General features: G+C 45.1%; 1 protein-coding gene across 17 annotated transcripts in view; it reads right to left on the minus strand.

Annotated features, from left to right (window-relative positions):
- mbnl2 (muscleblind-like splicing regulator 2) overlaps positions 1-17169 on the minus strand; it is a 58274-nt gene that overhangs the window by 22424 nt on the left and 18681 nt on the right. For 10 of the 17 annotated variants that reach the window (XM_018725094.2, XM_018725034.2, XM_018725044.2 and 7 more), the window contains one exon: positions 15667-16468. In XM_018725094.2, coding sequence (XP_018580610.2) covers positions 15667-15840 — 174 coding nt within the window. In that variant the 5' untranslated portion in view covers positions 15841-16468. Of the gene's footprint in view, positions 1-14722; positions 15028-15666; positions 16469-17169 lie in introns of those variants that run through there. The other 7 variants (XM_018724999.2, XM_018725017.2, XM_018724990.2 and 4 more) reach the window with 4 other exon arrangements.

Genomic DNA, 17169 nt, shown 5'->3' on the forward strand with positions numbered 1-17169 from the left:
GGAGGATAAAAATGAAAGCTACTAATTTCATAAACAGATTAGGATTTTTCTCATTTAACCCATTAAAACTTTCCCCTTTGGATTCTTAATAATTATTCCGACTAATTGTCCCCACAAAACTCCCTTTTGCTCAGACGGTGCAGCGGATTCCGACACAGAATTAACCGATTTCATTAAAGAAGTGACACAACAGCTTTATGCCACTGGGTCTGCGTGTAATGCCTCGCATATTTCATTGATTTTTAGGGTCTCCGCAGGCTGCCTACGCTGGCCCTGGCCTCCTACAGGAAACATCTGAGTAGGAGCTCCTTGGCTGCGAGCTGCACCACACAAACAGTCTGCAAACACTTCAGAGAGCCACACCTCCCGTGCAGCCGCTTGCCGTGCTCAACGTGGACTTCTGTTTGTCTGTGGAAGGCGCACACAAAAAGCACTTATGCAGGGGGAAGAATGCCTTTTCAGCCTTCAGAAAGCCTCTATGCTTCGGACGGGTCATTTGCATTTCTCCTCAATGGGACTCTATTCTGTCTTAGCGAGAAAACGGGTTGTCTGTTTACCCTACCAACAGCAGAGGTAAAACATTAATATGTGCAGCCGCCCCGTTGTGCTATTAACAGACGTTCAGACCTTCCTTTCTGGAGACTCACTGGCTCCACAGATACGTCTTTATTTCGCTTCGAGTTCTTTGCATATGCACCACGTGCGCCCCACCATTCAAGCTACGTGACCAAGGGTTTGATTTATTGAAGGATGCGGTAGGTTATCTTGCAGCTGTTGTAAACACAAGACCCCGTTCATCTGGAGGAACAAAAACGCTGCACAGTATTTATACCATTCAACCGGTGGTATGATATCAGCATTCTGACAGCTCATTAGAGGATCAATACTAGCGTTTATAGCTCTCGCCGGTGCGGGGATGGCTGTCAAGATGCTCGCCGTTTCCAACGCGAGGAAGAGATGTTTGTAAGACGTAAAGAAAACAAGCGCACGGAAATATTCGCCGACATTGCTTTGTACCTTGGTGGTGCCGATACTAGCTGTTGGAAAAAGAAACCATAATGGATGTTCAGGAAGCTTATTCCCGCGAGATTACAATAACGGCCTCTCAGGGTCACTATGGCAATATACATCACTACAGACAGCTGCACGGACACACTAAACAGAAGCACGTAAGCAAATACGGGGCACAGGGACAAGGGGATGTCGGTGACAATGTCACCTGTCTGTTCCTATGTTGTCTAATGAATTGCTTGAAATAACTGCATTTCTTGACAAGAAGACAGATGGGCTCTGTGTGAGATGCCTGCACCAAGCCTTTAATCACTGTCACTTCAGTTTTACCAACAAAAAGCACTTGTGTGAAAAATCTTCTGTGGAAAACATAACTGAATGCTGCACGGAGCCTGACATGTCATGACAAAACAGCTGTAAGAAATCACTCGCACCTGACCTACAGTTGCTTCTGTTGGACTGGTTTTGCATGAAGAGGCCAAACGTACCAGACCTCAGCAAAAAGATGGCTAGTAGCATAGTGGCTAGTGCTGCTGCCGCCTTCGGACCCAAAGGTAAGAGGTTCTAATCTCATGTCTGACTGTAGTACCCTTGAACAAAGTACTTACCCTAAAATTGCTCCACTAAAAATTATCCACCTGTACAAATGGGGAGGTGCTAAAGACATAAATGTCATGATCTATCAATGCAGAGCCTCTCAGCTCCTGCACTTTGGGTTGGGACATGGGTTTAAATCCTGCTGTGTTGAGTTTGTATGTCTTCCAGATTAACTGGTGACTCTGAATTGCTCCTAGTGAGAGACAAAGATTACTCTTCCATGGACTGGAATGGGTTCCTGGCACTGCACAAGTATTTATTGATAATGGAAAAATTAATGAACAAAACAAAATAATTGCAGCAAATTCATACCTAAGGCAAAAGGAACATTTGTGTAATGCAATTAAATTTATTTCCTCTAACATCAATTAAACAAAGTCCAGAGTAAAAGACAAAAAGCAAAATTCAGGTAGTTCCAGAGACTGTGACCTCACTGCACTGCGAGAGACAGTTAAATGCGTCACACAAATTTGATTTTAAGCAAACTTGAAACTGCGGCTCTGGTCATCATGACAAGAACATTTCCTAACGAAATGCTAGGCGCATCTCGGGACTATCTATTCAAATGAATGGCCTCAAAAGCATTGCCCGTACCAGGCCGTGTGAGGGTAACACCCCGCCCCACCCCACCCAGTGGGCCGACCGCCTGTGTGCAAAGCTGCCTTTAAAACCAGTGTGGACAGACACTGAGGTTCTTTATTTTGGGGTGTGTGGCTCAGTGGAGCTCAAACTTCTCTGCTGCTCTTTTCGCCTCTTTCCCGTGCTCTGCGGCGCTCATGTTATCCGTCAACGTGAGACGGTGTTTTTTCCAGGCGACTTGCTGACATCCGCAGGCACGTGGTCCCTTTTCTCTAAATGTCTCTGGAAAGGTTAACGGCCACCCGTGCTGCAGCCACCACTGGGGGGTAACCTGGGCGTTGGGCCTCTGGCTATGCCTGAGATGGCCTGATGTTTGCACCCCTTTCACAATGATACCTGCATCTACTCAGTGTAGATGACTGCCAGGAAAATATTTAAGAAAGAGTAGGCCACTGAGATTTATAGGTACTGTTTTTTAAAATTTTTTTTAAAATCTCATTTAACTACCTACAGAAATCTGAGCCCAGTAACTCCTATGTGGAACAAGCACCAGAAGTGTTCTATCCCATAATGCTTGGCAGAATATGGATGGAATTTTGGAACGCAGACAAAATTACGCAACTCAGACATTTTTCTACATAGTGACATTATTACATCTGGAACACATTATCAACTGCCAACCTACAGAGTTCTCGTAAGAGATGTGACGTTCTAACAAAGCAAAAACATCTTGGTTTTCCACCCTTTGATCTCGGAGGCCATAACTGTTCAATCGACTGACTAGCAGCAGAGAAGTGACTATCAGCACAATCGATGACTTTATTATTTCACACGGTGTTAACAAAAATTGTGAGACAAAAACCATGTCCTCTTGCAAACAGGTGAATATAACTCCTCAAAATGTTTTGTCTTACCACTCGAACATAGTGATTAATCATGTGGTGAAGGAACTGACCAAAGAATTCCCAGTGTAGGTCCATTCAATACACCTGTCCTTGGCTTTTACTAGTTTTGACACAGTCTGTAGAACAATGTGCAGCAGGTAGTGCTGGTAAGTCACAGCTCCTGGGATTTTGGTTCAGATGTGGGTTTACATTTACATTTATTCATTTAGCAGACACTCTTCTCCAAAGTGATGTACATCTCATAGAAAGCGCAATGTGTGCATTACATCAACAGAAAGAGACACTTAGATGCAGACGCATAATTCTAAGCACAGTTAATTTGTTACTTTCCACCATATAAACTAATGTACATCACACAAGTTGCTGCCTAAAGGTTTATCCATCAATCGACTATTTCTATTCACAAAATTCTAACAATTACATCACATGAGTAGCTGCGTAAAAGTTTATCCGTTAATCAACAGTTATGATCACAAAGTTATTGAGCATGAACATTTATATATTAACATGCACTTAAGAGCTCATGGGAGAAGTGAGTCTGGAAGAGGTGAGATTTAAAACGGTTCTTAAATGTACCGAGAGAATCGGCAGTTCTGAGTGACAGAGGGAGGTCATTCCACCACATCGAAACCAGAACCGAAAACCTTTGCGCTTTGGATTTCAGAACTTTTGTGCACGGGACCACCAAGCAGGCAGAGGCGGAAGAGCAAAGCAGTCTCAATGTAGCAGGGTTTGAATGTGATGTAGTCAGTGCAGAGTTTGCAGATTTCCCCTGTGTGTGGGGGGTTTCCTCCCATGGTCCAAAAACACATTTTTAATGTGACTCCAAAGTAACTCTAAACAGATCTTAATGCACGTATGTGCAAATGAACGAGATTATGTGATTGTCCTGCAGTGGACTGGTGTCCCACCCAGGGTGTCCCCTGCCTCACATCCTGTGTTTCCAGGTTAAGGTCTGGATCACCGCAACCCTGCTCTGGACAAACAGCTCTCAGTAATGAATGAATGAACAATGCAATTTGTCTGTTTATATCATTAAATTGATTAGTGTACTCAGAGTATCTCAGGAGTGCTACGGAACTTCCTTTCACAGACTGTAAACGGTCTTCCGACTGAAGTCACTTCACTTTACTTTTCATCGGTTTGTTTCAACTTGATGCCTGAATATAAGCCTCTATTTCAGTTCCTACGGAACTACCACATACAATTAGCTATGCGTAAACAGGAGAATGAGGAAGAGCTTCCTTCAGATGCGAATCTCTTTGTTCTTCTGCTCTGTGAGCATACAGACATACACAGTCAAACTCAGCAATTGATACCATGTACTACTTCTTTCAATATTTTCCCGGCGGTAATTAAGTATGCATTTGTTTCACTCCCAATAATCCCACAGATGGGCTTGAGACGCAACTGCTAACACACTTGTGATTAATATGCGAGAGCAAGCATCGGTGTCTCCTAAGCCTGGATTTCCACTGCGGAGAGAGCGCTAATTCTACCGTCATCTCTCCCTCCCAACCCCTCCCCTTGCTATTCTCTGCCATCAGTTCATCTGCAGCGATACCCTGCTGCAGGGCCGGCGTTCTCCCAGAGGCTCGCGTTCTCCACTACCATTTCCCTGCCTGACCTACATCGGGCAACGTATGGCTGGCCATCCACGCGCAGCACTTCCTCGCATCACAGTCGGTTCTGCAGAAACACACCAACCCATTAGACGAGGCAGTTCATAATCACCTGAGAGAGGGAATATGAATTGCAGCGTCTCCCATTACTTCATAAAGAATGTGTAGGTTACAGAGAGATGTTACCTCCTCCCTTACAGCTACGTGGAAGTTGCACTTCTGACGGCCAATGAAACGTATGGGCCAGAGGAGTAGGGCTCGCGAATGGCTCCCTTCAAGCATGTCCAGGGTTCAGAAGCACTTGACCCAACAGGGACCTGCTGGATAGCTCATGAGCCCTTCGCCGCTGATGGTAATCTGATAAGCTGTGAAGTGCTGAGATATGAAACCACCTGCATGACCAGTTTTAATCCAGAGCCAGAGGCCAATTTGTCCAGGGGCACACCGGACGTGGGGCTTCTCCTGTTGCTCTAACCAATAAAATGGACCTAAATAGCACAATTGTCCTGGATCCCTTTCACATGCACTGCAACCAGGGGGTTATTGTAAGGAAACAGTATGACAAGTATATTATTTCAAGTGTATCTTTTTTAATTTCAACTATTTGCCAATATTTCAAATTCAAAAGAAAATTGAAAAAACATCTAAGCCTTGTGGTTTGATTATGTTTGTGTTGCAATTACTAGCTCATTTACTGAGTTTATGTTCAGGTTTCAGTCTTTCACAAACTCGCTAACACAAACCTACAGGTAAGAAGAATAACTTGCTTTGCTTAAGGGAGACTTGTAGCTGGCTAATGATAACAATTGTACTTCCTAGTGCTTGTTGATGTGATCTGTACCTAAGGCTAGGGTTAGCTTTTCTACGCAGTTACATTTTTACTTGTAACTGGACAGTACATTGTCTTCCAAACACGGTAGGACGTGGGTTAGAATCCGGCTCACTCCGTGTGGAGTTTGCACGTTCTCCCCACATTTGCAAGGATTTCCTCCCCTAGTCCAAAGATGTGAGTTGAGGATGAATTCTCTAAATTGCCCTTAGTGTGTACAGTATGTGTAAGTGAATGAGTGTGTTTTTGCTCTGCCATGGACTAGTGCCCTGTCCAGGGTGGACCCTACATCATGCCTAATTGCTTCCGAGATGGGTTTAAGGGCAGTAGTTACCGTTAACTGACATTTATTTTCTGAAACTGGTTAATGTGTCCCTTGCCTTTCAAAGTAGCAAAATAGATAAAACTTCCACCCAAAGGGCTATCAACTCAGAACCTTAAAGGGCAATGCTATTTGTGGCAGAGGATACTTTCACTCTTCTCTGAAATACTCGCTAATGATCGAAAATACATTTACATTCATTCAGTTGGCAGACACATTTCTCCAAAGTGACATACAACTCAAAGTAAAAAAAAAAAAAAAAAGTGCAGCACCAATTGGGATCAAATTAACACGGAGTATGTCTAAGTAAGCAGTTTGATATATTCTTAAAAACAAAAATGCTCCATTTTGATAGGAGAACCCATCCAACTGTCAGCTTTAATTACACTCACTATGTAGCCATGGAGGATGTTCATTACTCTAATAATCAGAGGTCAAAATGGAGACAGGAATTAGGCCAACACTGTGCAATTAACATCCAGGAGCTGTGCCAAACCCATATCATGCCAGGTTTCTTTCTCTTTATTTTCCTTCCTAATTTAGAGCCCCATATGGCTATTGTCGTCCTGCTCTCTGGGTCCCAGCGTTGGGGGTGGGGTTCGGTCCTCTTCCCCCGAGTCCGGCCGGCTCGTTTGGGTCTGAAGCCGATGGCGGGTATCCTTCCCCTGATGGAGTCGGCCGAACATATGCCTTGTCATGCCTGGGGTCTGTTCCGGTCACATCACTTCACCGTGCCCGTGGCCTGTTGAGATCATGTGCCAACAGAGCACCACTGGGCTGCTGCTGCTGTACCCATTAATTACAGACACTATACATTTTTAACTCCTTATCACAAATGCACTGTTGCAGTTATTCCTCTCCTTATAATAGTGACCACATATGACTCATTTATAACAGTGACCAACAATTCCTTGTTTTTAATGTGTGTGCTATTTTCATAATTATAAACTCCCATTCAAAATAGACTCTTCTTTAGGAAAAATTACATATTTACAGTCAGTTCTGAAAGGTTAACCTGTTGTACACTTGCATATCACTGATGTGAACTTTTTCAAAAATTTTCAATCATCTATTTCACAAGATGTCATTTCAAAAACTTCAGCACCACCCCTCTGGGTTCTAAAGCTAACAAAGCAAGTTAATGCACCTTTACGTTTCATCATATGCAAAGCATAAAAAGGGCATGGCTAGATTGCACCGAGAACTCAGCGCAACGGTAATATTCCTTTTTTTTTTTTTTTTTTTTTTACTGTGTAACATGTTTTGTCATTTATTTACTTTGTCGTCAGCCGTACTTTAGTTTAATTTTGTCATTTGCACTCAAGTCAAATAATTGTATACAACATTCAGGTAATAAGAGCAAAGGTACATCTGTTCCATTACACCTTGAGAAGAAAATGAGATGCAATAAATCATTAACTACAAGTTGTACAACAGCTTTTTTATCCAAACATAATGAAAAGCGTTAGCAGCTTGCATAGGCTTGTTAGTGTAATCAACGGCAATCAACAAATTGCTTGGAGAACCCCGAAGGTGTCAACAAAAAGTTTAATTGCACAAAAACAACAGACCGCACCAAATGGTGTGCATTTCGGTAAGATCCCCGCGAAGGAAAGAGGTAGGCTAGCGCTTACGGAAGTCGACTTCAAACCCAAAAGTTGACCGCCGGCAGAAAAAAATACCCTGCTGACTAAAAGGTACAAACAAGTGCACCGAATGAGCTTTTCAACAGAACTTGTATGACCGAATTTCAGGGAGCCCCTTGTAAGCACAGTATCCATGAGGCAGAGACCTGTATGTTTACACTGAGTGTGTTCTGATGCAGGAAAAGTGTGCTCATCTGTGTGAGGAGTTCCAACATGCAGATTAGCGCTGCCACAAGCTCTGACTTTTAAACGAAAAGGTTCTGTTCTTCCCCGCGACATACGGCCTTTGGTGACATTCTGTGCCGCTCGCCACCGGTAGCCCTTTGAACGGCACAAAGACAGAAGGGCCGCTCTCCTGAGGCCCGAGCCGATAGCGGTGCGCTCACGAGTCCAGGCCTAATGACTGCAGCTGTGGATTACAGGAAGTGAGTAATAGGTGATGTAGGATGACTCACACACACAGTACAACAGTGCATTCTAGCCTTCACATCCTGGGTGGACACCACCACCACCATTTTGAACAAACACCATTTCACTAACATGAAGATTAATAGCAGGACGGTAACTGCTAGTGCACTACAGAAAACACGAATGTCCACTGGAGAGGCTCTGATGGAGCACGGCCACGAATGGCAGAGATCTCTCTTCTATGGAAAGAGGGGAAAAAAAACTGGCCATCAGCCTTCTACACATGAGGAACCAAATTCTGCCAGTCTGTCACAGCATCCCTCCCATCTCCTTCCCCCCCATCCATCCTCTTGCTTTCCACACGACAGTAACGGTGTGCGAGGTGCCAATTAGCATCTCCACCTGTCGTGAAGGTTCAGTGGTGCAGGCATCTGCTGAGTGTGAGATAGGCCAGCGCCTCCAGAGCTCCTGTCACTTCTCCCTAAACTCCTACGACCTCACGGCCGCCTCCCAGAGACCTCGACGACACACGGTCGCTCCCTGCATGTGGAGGAGCGTTATCCCAGGGTGAACCTCAACACCGAGTCGTCTCCATCACAGACGTTCCGAAGGCAGAGCACTTTGTTCAGTCGCTGGAAATCTCTGCTTTCACCGAGGTGGCACAATCTAAAATGTAATTTATGCATTGGCTCAGTTACATTCAGGAAAGTATTCGAGAACTGGAGGGGAAATATAGAATTTATACAATAATTGTAATAACCGTCAAAGCTCCACTTGAACAGTTTATGCAGTCAGCTTAAGAATTAGTTTTTTAAAGGGGATTATGAATGCAAAATATAAAACAATGTCTTTACGATTCTGCTGAATTCCTTTCTAAATTAACACCATGAGAGTCTGCAAGGAGATCTACTATGAAAGATAACACCAGTTTATAAACAGAGCAGCTATTTTTGTGCTCTATTCGGCGACAGCTTTGTTGAAAGATCTTCAGTGTCTGCAGACATTCAACAGCTAAATCGGACTAATCTAACAACAAGCGCTCAGTTGGTCACTCAGACACTGGCTGCAGAAACTGTGAATGAAAAATCAAAATGAAACAAGAAGCTAAACGCGGAGCATTCTGAAAGGCAGCGGAAAGGGTGTTGCTCCACAAACATGTTGACAATATGGAGCAGAGGCCAAATGGATAATGCAGTTCATTTACACTGACAGATGTAACAGATGCTTTTCTCCAAAGCAAAGTGCAATGATTATTAACTGGTATTTAGCCATCACCTTTATCAGAGGTGACTTACAGCTCTAGATACACTGCACTGAACTCCCTATAATCACACAACCATCTATACACCAGCAACATGTCTCACACACACACACACACACACACACACACACACACACACACACACACACACACACATTTACTCATTTAGCAGACGCTTTTGTCCAATAACTGCAACAAATCTGAACCCACATGTGAAGAAGTTACCAGCGTTACCTGCTGCACCATCATAAGTTGCTGTACGGCTCATAAGAGCCTGATGCCTTTGGATGGTGAGGGGAAACAAGAGCACCGAGAGGAACCCCTCGTAAAGAGGGGGACAATAAACTCGACACAGACCGAGCGGGGATCAGACAGACATCCAAATCACCGGCCAAGCACGGTGGGACAGCAGTGCGATCCATTAGAGCACACACTTAAAACTGCACGAGCGTTTTGCATGATCTGACCTGACCATCGGGAAACTGCTGAGTGCTGTTAGAATGCAGCTAATTCAGCCGGAGGAAGCGTTTCCAGCCACCAGGAGTTCAGCTGAGCTTGTCACAGGGATAATCACTGAGGAATAAATCTATTGTGCCATATTTTTTCCTTCCAGGACATTTTTTGAAGAAGGGGGTAAAAGAACAGCTCAGCCTCTTATCTAGGAGCCACGCTGACAGTAATCCACTAATATCCCTGCTTTGAATACATCACATGGCTGTCAGCGCTGGGGTCCAGGGGCCTTGTGGACTTCTCGCTGGTGCTCCATGTAGGCTCTCAGATGACAGCTGTGACTGACATCAGCAGCAGCCAATGGCTTAACAACTCATCAGTGGGTCACAACCCAAGGGCTCACTATAGTCAGCGTGGGTTATTTACAGTAACCATCCACCGGGTCAGTAACTGTACATTAAAAAAAATTCATTGAAAAATACTTACGCTAACAAATTTTCTTAAAACAATGTTTACAGCACATTCGTTTGAAATCGTTTGGACACCAATTATTTTTGCAGATGTTCTTGCGGTGTGGGCCTAACAGTTGTCTTTGTGATGAATGCTGATGAAATCCTGCCGTCGTTCCCGAGTCCGCCGCTGCAGTCAACTCCCAGTGTATCTGTGATTTAAGAGCTAATGGCTGATTAGACGAGGCCTCTGATTCTAAGGACCAATTAACAGGCCACACGTCTCATTAGAGCCTCTCCGTCTCGTGCCCCAGCTGCGTTACCGCGGTAAACAAAAACCCTGACTGTGTCAATAGTCTGCATTACCGCGGCATTCAGCTCCACCCAAGATACGCTTCAGTCACTTAAGATCTAATTAGTGGGAAGAAAAAAAAAAAAAAAAAAATACTCAGCGGACTGCAACCTGCAGTAGTAAATGTTTCCTAGACTCATGAATATATACTTAAGTGAAGGCATTTTCATAGTGTCAGAGAAACGGGAAAGCTTCCCCTTTCAGCACAGGGAACGTGGGGGAAAAGGGAGCAGAGAAGATGGGGGAGGGTCCAGGACCACAACTCAACTTCCTGGAGAAGCATCACAAGGACAGTTAGATCCCCTTTCTAGTTTCAAACAACTGCAGCATTTTCTAGGTTTACCTTCCAACCTGAAGGTGCTTCGAATGTCTTGTTTTGCCATCATATTAAGGACGTTATGTTAGGAGAAAAAAGACTGGAACCTCAATCTCTTCTGTTTCAGTGCGGGTCAATGCACCAGTAAGTTGGTTAAAAATAAATACCCTGCACTCATTAAAAACACATGACTTCCAACCATCATAGGCTGACACTATCTTTGAGGCATTCTTTTCCAAGCAATGGACACAAAAAATGGAGCAATACATTCAGCTGACTCTTTTTCTCCAAAGCAACTTACAATTTACCCATTCATACAACTGGGTAATTTTACTGGAGCAATTTAGGGTAAGTACATTACTCAAGGGTATCACGGCAGTAGGTGAGATTTCAACCGCCAGCCTTTGGATCCAAAGGCAGCAAGGCAGCAGCTCTAACCACCAGGTTATCAGCTGCCCCTTAAGCATACTGGTTAAGGAGCTAAGGAACCAAAATGAGATCTTACTCATACTTAAGGCCAGCTGAGCATCCCCAAGAATGCCCCCCCCCTGCACAACTGGCAAGGTCTGTCAGTCAGGCTAGAATAGACAACTGAACCAAATGTTCCCTCCCACAGGCGTTTACTGGGTCCAACCTTAAAAATGAGTGTGTGAAAATGCAAGTGTCAGGACAACAGCAATGCAGCTTCTCTGGTTTCACTTCAGTAGTAGACAGGACTCTGGTGCTCCCTCTCATGTCAAGTTGAAGTGGTAAGCCAGTGCAAGGGGTGGGAGGGAGTACACAAGTCAACGCTTCATTGTTCTTCTCACCGCCCCAGGGGATTTCATCATTCACTTCCCTGCTGCACATGAGCAGTTCTCCAGCTTGCTGGTTCAGCAGGGGGAAGTTTGGGGTAGAGCTACGCTTGAGCAATATGGAAGCCCTATCCATGTTCACACTCGGTGCACATTAATCATCCTCAGTTTTGGTCACATGATGGGAATATGCAACCAAACATTTTTTCCCAGTCTGTTGGAGGAGAAATCAACTTTTGGTGGGACCAAGTACTTGGAGAGGGGGCTGTATGACAGGAGCCCTACAAATTAAAGTTATTAAACATGTCATCATCATCAGTTTCATCCATAAATTTTTAATAAACAAAGTAACTTGCGGCCTGGAACAAGAATCCAGCAGCACACAAATCTACGTAAGCCAGTGTGAGAAAGTCAGCCCCAGTTTCAGCTTCCAGGTCTCAGAGGGGATTCTCACGTCAGAGTGTTCAGAGGTCCAGAAAGACACGAACAGAACCTTTAATGTTCCCTTCAAAAGAGATCCCCGCTGCTAGGCACCCTGGGACTGAAACTGTTGAAAAACAAATAAAAATAAAATAAATAACACAAGCATAGGGCGAGTGCATTACAGTCGTTGATTGTCTTTCATGGTGTGGATTCTGCACAATGGGCCTTCTAGTGCCTTTGATGCTCTCCACACTACTTGTATTTACGTAGACCTTCGGCAAAGAATGCCATGTTTTGCTTGTGCTGATAGAAGACTTTGCTGATGAATGACAGAAACCATGAGCACATTGTGGAAAGAAGCCTGACATCTTCAATCTATCAGTTTGTTGAATCATATTTTGTTTCACTACAGTGACACCGGCTAAAATTGTCAACTCGGACTGAGAACAACTGAAAATACACACATGCAAAAACGATGCTGGTCTGTCACACAATGTGATGAAGAAGAAGCGATTCATACTGCACGGAGCGATGGTCTCTGTGGAACAACTGCCACCTGAAGACATTGGTGGTCATAAGAGAATCTAACTCAAAGGATTGAAGTGTCTTCAACTCCAGCTGTAAGCTGTGCTGTATGCATAGGTTTTTAAAACACACAGTAATCTTTTCTCTGATGCTAATACATGCCCATTTCTGTAACAGGAACCATTCTTTCCACCGAAAGAAGAACAGGAGCCATTTTGATTTCTGTCCACGGCGATGAGCCCATGTACGTCATGCTGGATGGGCGAGGAGAATACAAGGGGCCATTCAGCAGCAGGAAGTATGACACCATCACATGTCTCAACTATTTGTGTATTTTGCAGGCAGATACAGTCTCCCATCCCCTGACTATCATCGCTCACTGGACGAAGAGCTTCTGTGACTCCACGCAGGTGGCAAAACGTTGCCTTCATACCAAACAGATCCACAGACAATACAGCTACCCTGGTAAAGGGGGGGGGGGGGGGGGGGCAGCTTTCACCACTACAACTATGGCAGGAATTGAAAGGACTGCAAAGGTCCATAATGAAAGAAAGTCTAAAGGTACAGTCGAGGACTCCCACGCACTACTCAAAACAGACATTTTACTTGATGTAAAATCTAGACGTGTCCTTCAACGGGTACGCTAGCCTTTTTGTTGACTCATTTGCCATTTAAATTCATGTTAATAATTTCTGCTTTGGACTGAGAGATTGTTTACTGCCAGAAAAACCGTCTCTGAAGGGCGTCTCAAATATACGACTGGGACTGCGGTTCGAGTCTCAGCTGTGCTGCCCATCGACAGGAGCCATTACTTCAGCGCAGGAATGCATTACTACAGCGGTGGGCCGTGGTCTCTTCCAACGGCTGTGGCTGACCATGCTATTATTTCAGAAGACAATGTGTATTGTTCTGGTGTGCTGGGTCAATATTGTGGGTGTGGTGATACAGAAATGCACTTTTTTGTTTTTATTTGAGCAGTGCCTGTGTCTGCGGGGGGGGGGGGGGGGGGGGAGAGAATGGGTGTGTTATGTGACCCTCCCTAACCCTGGAGAGGAAGCAGCTCAGGTGTGAGCAGCAGAGTGGGCCTCTGATACACCGGGGCCATGCAGGCCTGCTCCTCCGTCCGTGGAGGCTGCTTCCGCCAGGCACTGGCGCCGCTGCCTCTGCTTCCATTAAGGGTGCTGTGTTAAAAGGTGTCAGGGAGGAAAGTCGGCGTGCAGGCAGTGGAAACGATCCTGATGTGTCAGGTCGAGTTTCACCCCCTTGCACCAAAATGGGAGGTCTTTAAAAGGTCGGCTGCATGGAGGACGCCTCTGCAGTTTGACACCTGCCCGCTCTCGTTACGGGGCCCTGGTCTTCGTGCCGTCTACCCGACTCGGGAGATGACTCATTAGGAGGGGTTTCAGAGGGACCGTCGTAGGGGGCTGGGGGTTTAACCCAGTCTCCCAAAGCTGCTGAGCTGTGAGGGATTGCTGCACTGGTGATAATCCCAGTGAAAGTTATGGATACTTGCCCCATATGGCTGGAGTTCACTATGCCGGATTATTCGAGGAGATGGAGCCCATTAATACCTGGTGTGCAGCCTCTGTGTGGCTTCCATTATACAGTAACACATGCGGACAAAGGTGCTTAGGCAGCAGGTACCCCGTTGATTATTGGGGAAAATGAATGTATAAATGTGATGAGAGGTCCTCCAGCAACTCAAGAACCAGAGAAAATTTCATATGGGCACTTGCAGGTTATTTTTCTCCCACTCTGCATAACACGTGCGGTGCTGAGTTAGGCAATACCTGCCTGAACGCAGATAAAAGAATTGTTTCTAATGGTGCACGAAACCCTCAGATTCTTAAACTGGAAAAGTGCAAGACAACAGAGAAAACGATAAACCGATAAAATGTCAATTAACTCATTTAACCATCATTACATATAAAGGAACAAAGGTGCCACTGCTTACCAGCAGCAAGCCACCAGTTGCTATGGCAATAAGTCGGCCTGATCTGCCGTTTTATCTTGGTTTAGGAAAAATAAATAAATAAAAAAAATTAAATCAATCGCTCAGGACCATCATTTCTATGGGTTTGACTACAATCACACCCACGTACACAGAGACACATTTACAGGACACAACATAGTAAAGTGTAGTGGTTAAATGTAAATGGCTAAAACCAAGGGGAGGCTCAGAGCTCAGACAAGGGCCATCTGGCCTTTGAACCTGAGAGCTTGGACTACCTACCAGCTCTTTGCCGTGAGGGCCACAGCAGACATGGGCGACCCCAGCCTGGGCACAAGCTGCTGACGAATGTTTTATGGAAAACACAATCCCCGATGTCAGTCCAGGATTAACACTTTTGGTATTGGAAATGAACTTCAGCTGACGCAAAAATGGCATGGTGACGAAACAGGTAGCACTGTTGCCTGGGCTGTCTGTGTGGAGTTTGCATGTTCTTCCCATGTCTATATGGGTTTCCTCCGGGTGCTCCGGTTTCCTCCCACAGTCCAAAGATATGCAGTTCAGGTGAAACGGTGATGCTGAAGTGCCTGCGATGTGCAAAGCGGGTGAATATGTGTGTGTGCGCGTGGCTATTCTGCAACAGACTGCGTGTACACAGATCCTGCCTGTAACCCTCCAACCTTGCACAAAGTGATTCCATGATAGGCTCTGGATGTCCATCACCAGGACCAAGTGGTTTGTGAAAATGAATGAATGAATGAGTGAACCAATGAAGGAGACAGAAAAATGTCTATAGAAAGCATACATCTCACTGGCTGTAGAGGCCCTGTCCTATCATCTCTGAAACCCTTGTTCATGGGCATTACTGCACTGTTTGGCAAGGAATACGGTCTGTCATTTTTGGCCTAGTCTAGTTTAATCAAAAAACATGAAAGGAAAAAGGAAGTCTGAAACATTTATTCTGAAAGATTAAAGTACACAAAAATAAAAACTATTTTAAAAAAAAAAAAAAAAAAAAGAAACACATTACAGAACCCACTCACCGTATACAGTGTGTTTTCTTGCCTGGCTTAGAAAAACAATCTGAAGCTACTTAAAAAGAGTGGCTGTACTTCAACCTGCTCATGTCTCATGTCTCCTGCTTTTTATATTGAATCTAATCTTTCTGAAAAAAGCTTTGGAAAGAAATCATGCTAGAAAGAAATGGGCTTCTTGGTATTCCTTACCTTTAGGGAGTCGAAGCAGGCAATAACTCTTCCGTTTTCCACCTGGCAGCTCTTGGGTGGGTGTGCAAATTTGCATTCCTCGTCACTCCGAGAACACGTCCCCCTCTGAAACTGCCGGCACACTTCCAGGGTCAGCCATTTCGTGTCTCTTATCGAAGCGATATTTAAAGCCATATCAAAAGTGTTTCGGGGGAAGCCCTAAGGGTTGGGAGGGGACCGAGCGCGGGTGTGTGTTTCTGCTGGCTCAAAAAGCACGCCTGAAAGCGGCACGCATGAGGGCTCACGACGCGGTCAGAAACTTCGGCTCAGGCCGTCCCGTTCTTCTTTGTCTGTTCTTTCAGTTGTTCCTTCCCAAAAAATATCAGAAACAGGGAGCTCGGCGAAACGCCCACGAAGCAGCGGCGTGGTGGGGGTGCGGGGACAGAGAGCGCTATGTATCAGTGAGCAGTCACTCATCAATTGGCGTGTTCCAGCAGCAGGCCTCTGACAGCACGAAAGGACATGATCAGAGATGCCTTGGCCTGAACGTTGACCGAGCAACCGGGCGCCCTCGTCTTTCTCGTCTTTCCAGCGGCGGACACTTGAGCTCCTGCTGCGACTAGGCTACGGCAGCCCGTGGTACAATATTAATATTAATAATATGCGTGAGACTTGCTGGTATGGATTAAGCCCTTTCTTTCCCTCTGTGCTTCTGTGGGCGCTTCCGTCTTTCGGCCGTGGAGCTGCACTTGAGGTATCAGGAAAGGCCCGGGAGCAGCTTCAAGCAGGGACGCGGTCTGACAAGGCACTTTCCGTCCGCGATCTGTCAGGGGCACAAAGGGGAAGTGAGTCGTTAGACAGGCCTCCGCTTCTGAACACGGGAGAACGGCCACCTGCGTGCACACGCACACACACGCAAGGGCTGTAGGAGCCTTTTCCGCCTTTTGGTTGAATGCATAAATGTAAGAAAATCTAGCTGGAGCCGAAGAAGAAGAAGAAGAAGAAAAAAACCATTTGACTGAATTTGACTGATCTTTCCCCTCCCCCTTTCAGGCAGAAAGGAAGGAGCCAAAGATTCGAGTGCAAATGGAAATATAACCACTGCGGTTTACCCCACAAAGTAAGGATATGAAAGTATTTTAATGGTATGGCAGCTAGCCTGAGCAGCTATTATGAGAGTATGACAGCGTAGTGTAATTTTAAGAACTGATTTTGTTTCTCACTGATGTAGCTAATATATAATCATTTGTAGAGCAGCGTTTTTCATAAATGAGTATACCACCATGGTATAACTGATATGATATCCCGGTCATTCATTACTTCTCAGATGAACATTTTCCAGGTTTGCTGTACTACTAAATGTTTCCCTTTTTTCATCTTTACAAGAAAAAAAAGAACAGAAAGGGTTTACAGCCAAAATGCAATCAGAAATACACACAGAAGCATAACGGAGCACAAGGGCATGGAGCACTACTGTGGCGCTATCGAAGAACTTCCAAAAGGGTCACCAAAGCTTCCAGAATT

The sequence above is a fragment of the Scleropages formosus genome, chromosome 14 (assembly GCF_900964775.1).
Source record: "Scleropages formosus chromosome 14, fSclFor1.1, whole genome shotgun sequence".
Taxonomy (NCBI): Eukaryota; Metazoa; Chordata; class Actinopteri; order Osteoglossiformes; family Osteoglossidae; genus Scleropages; species Scleropages formosus.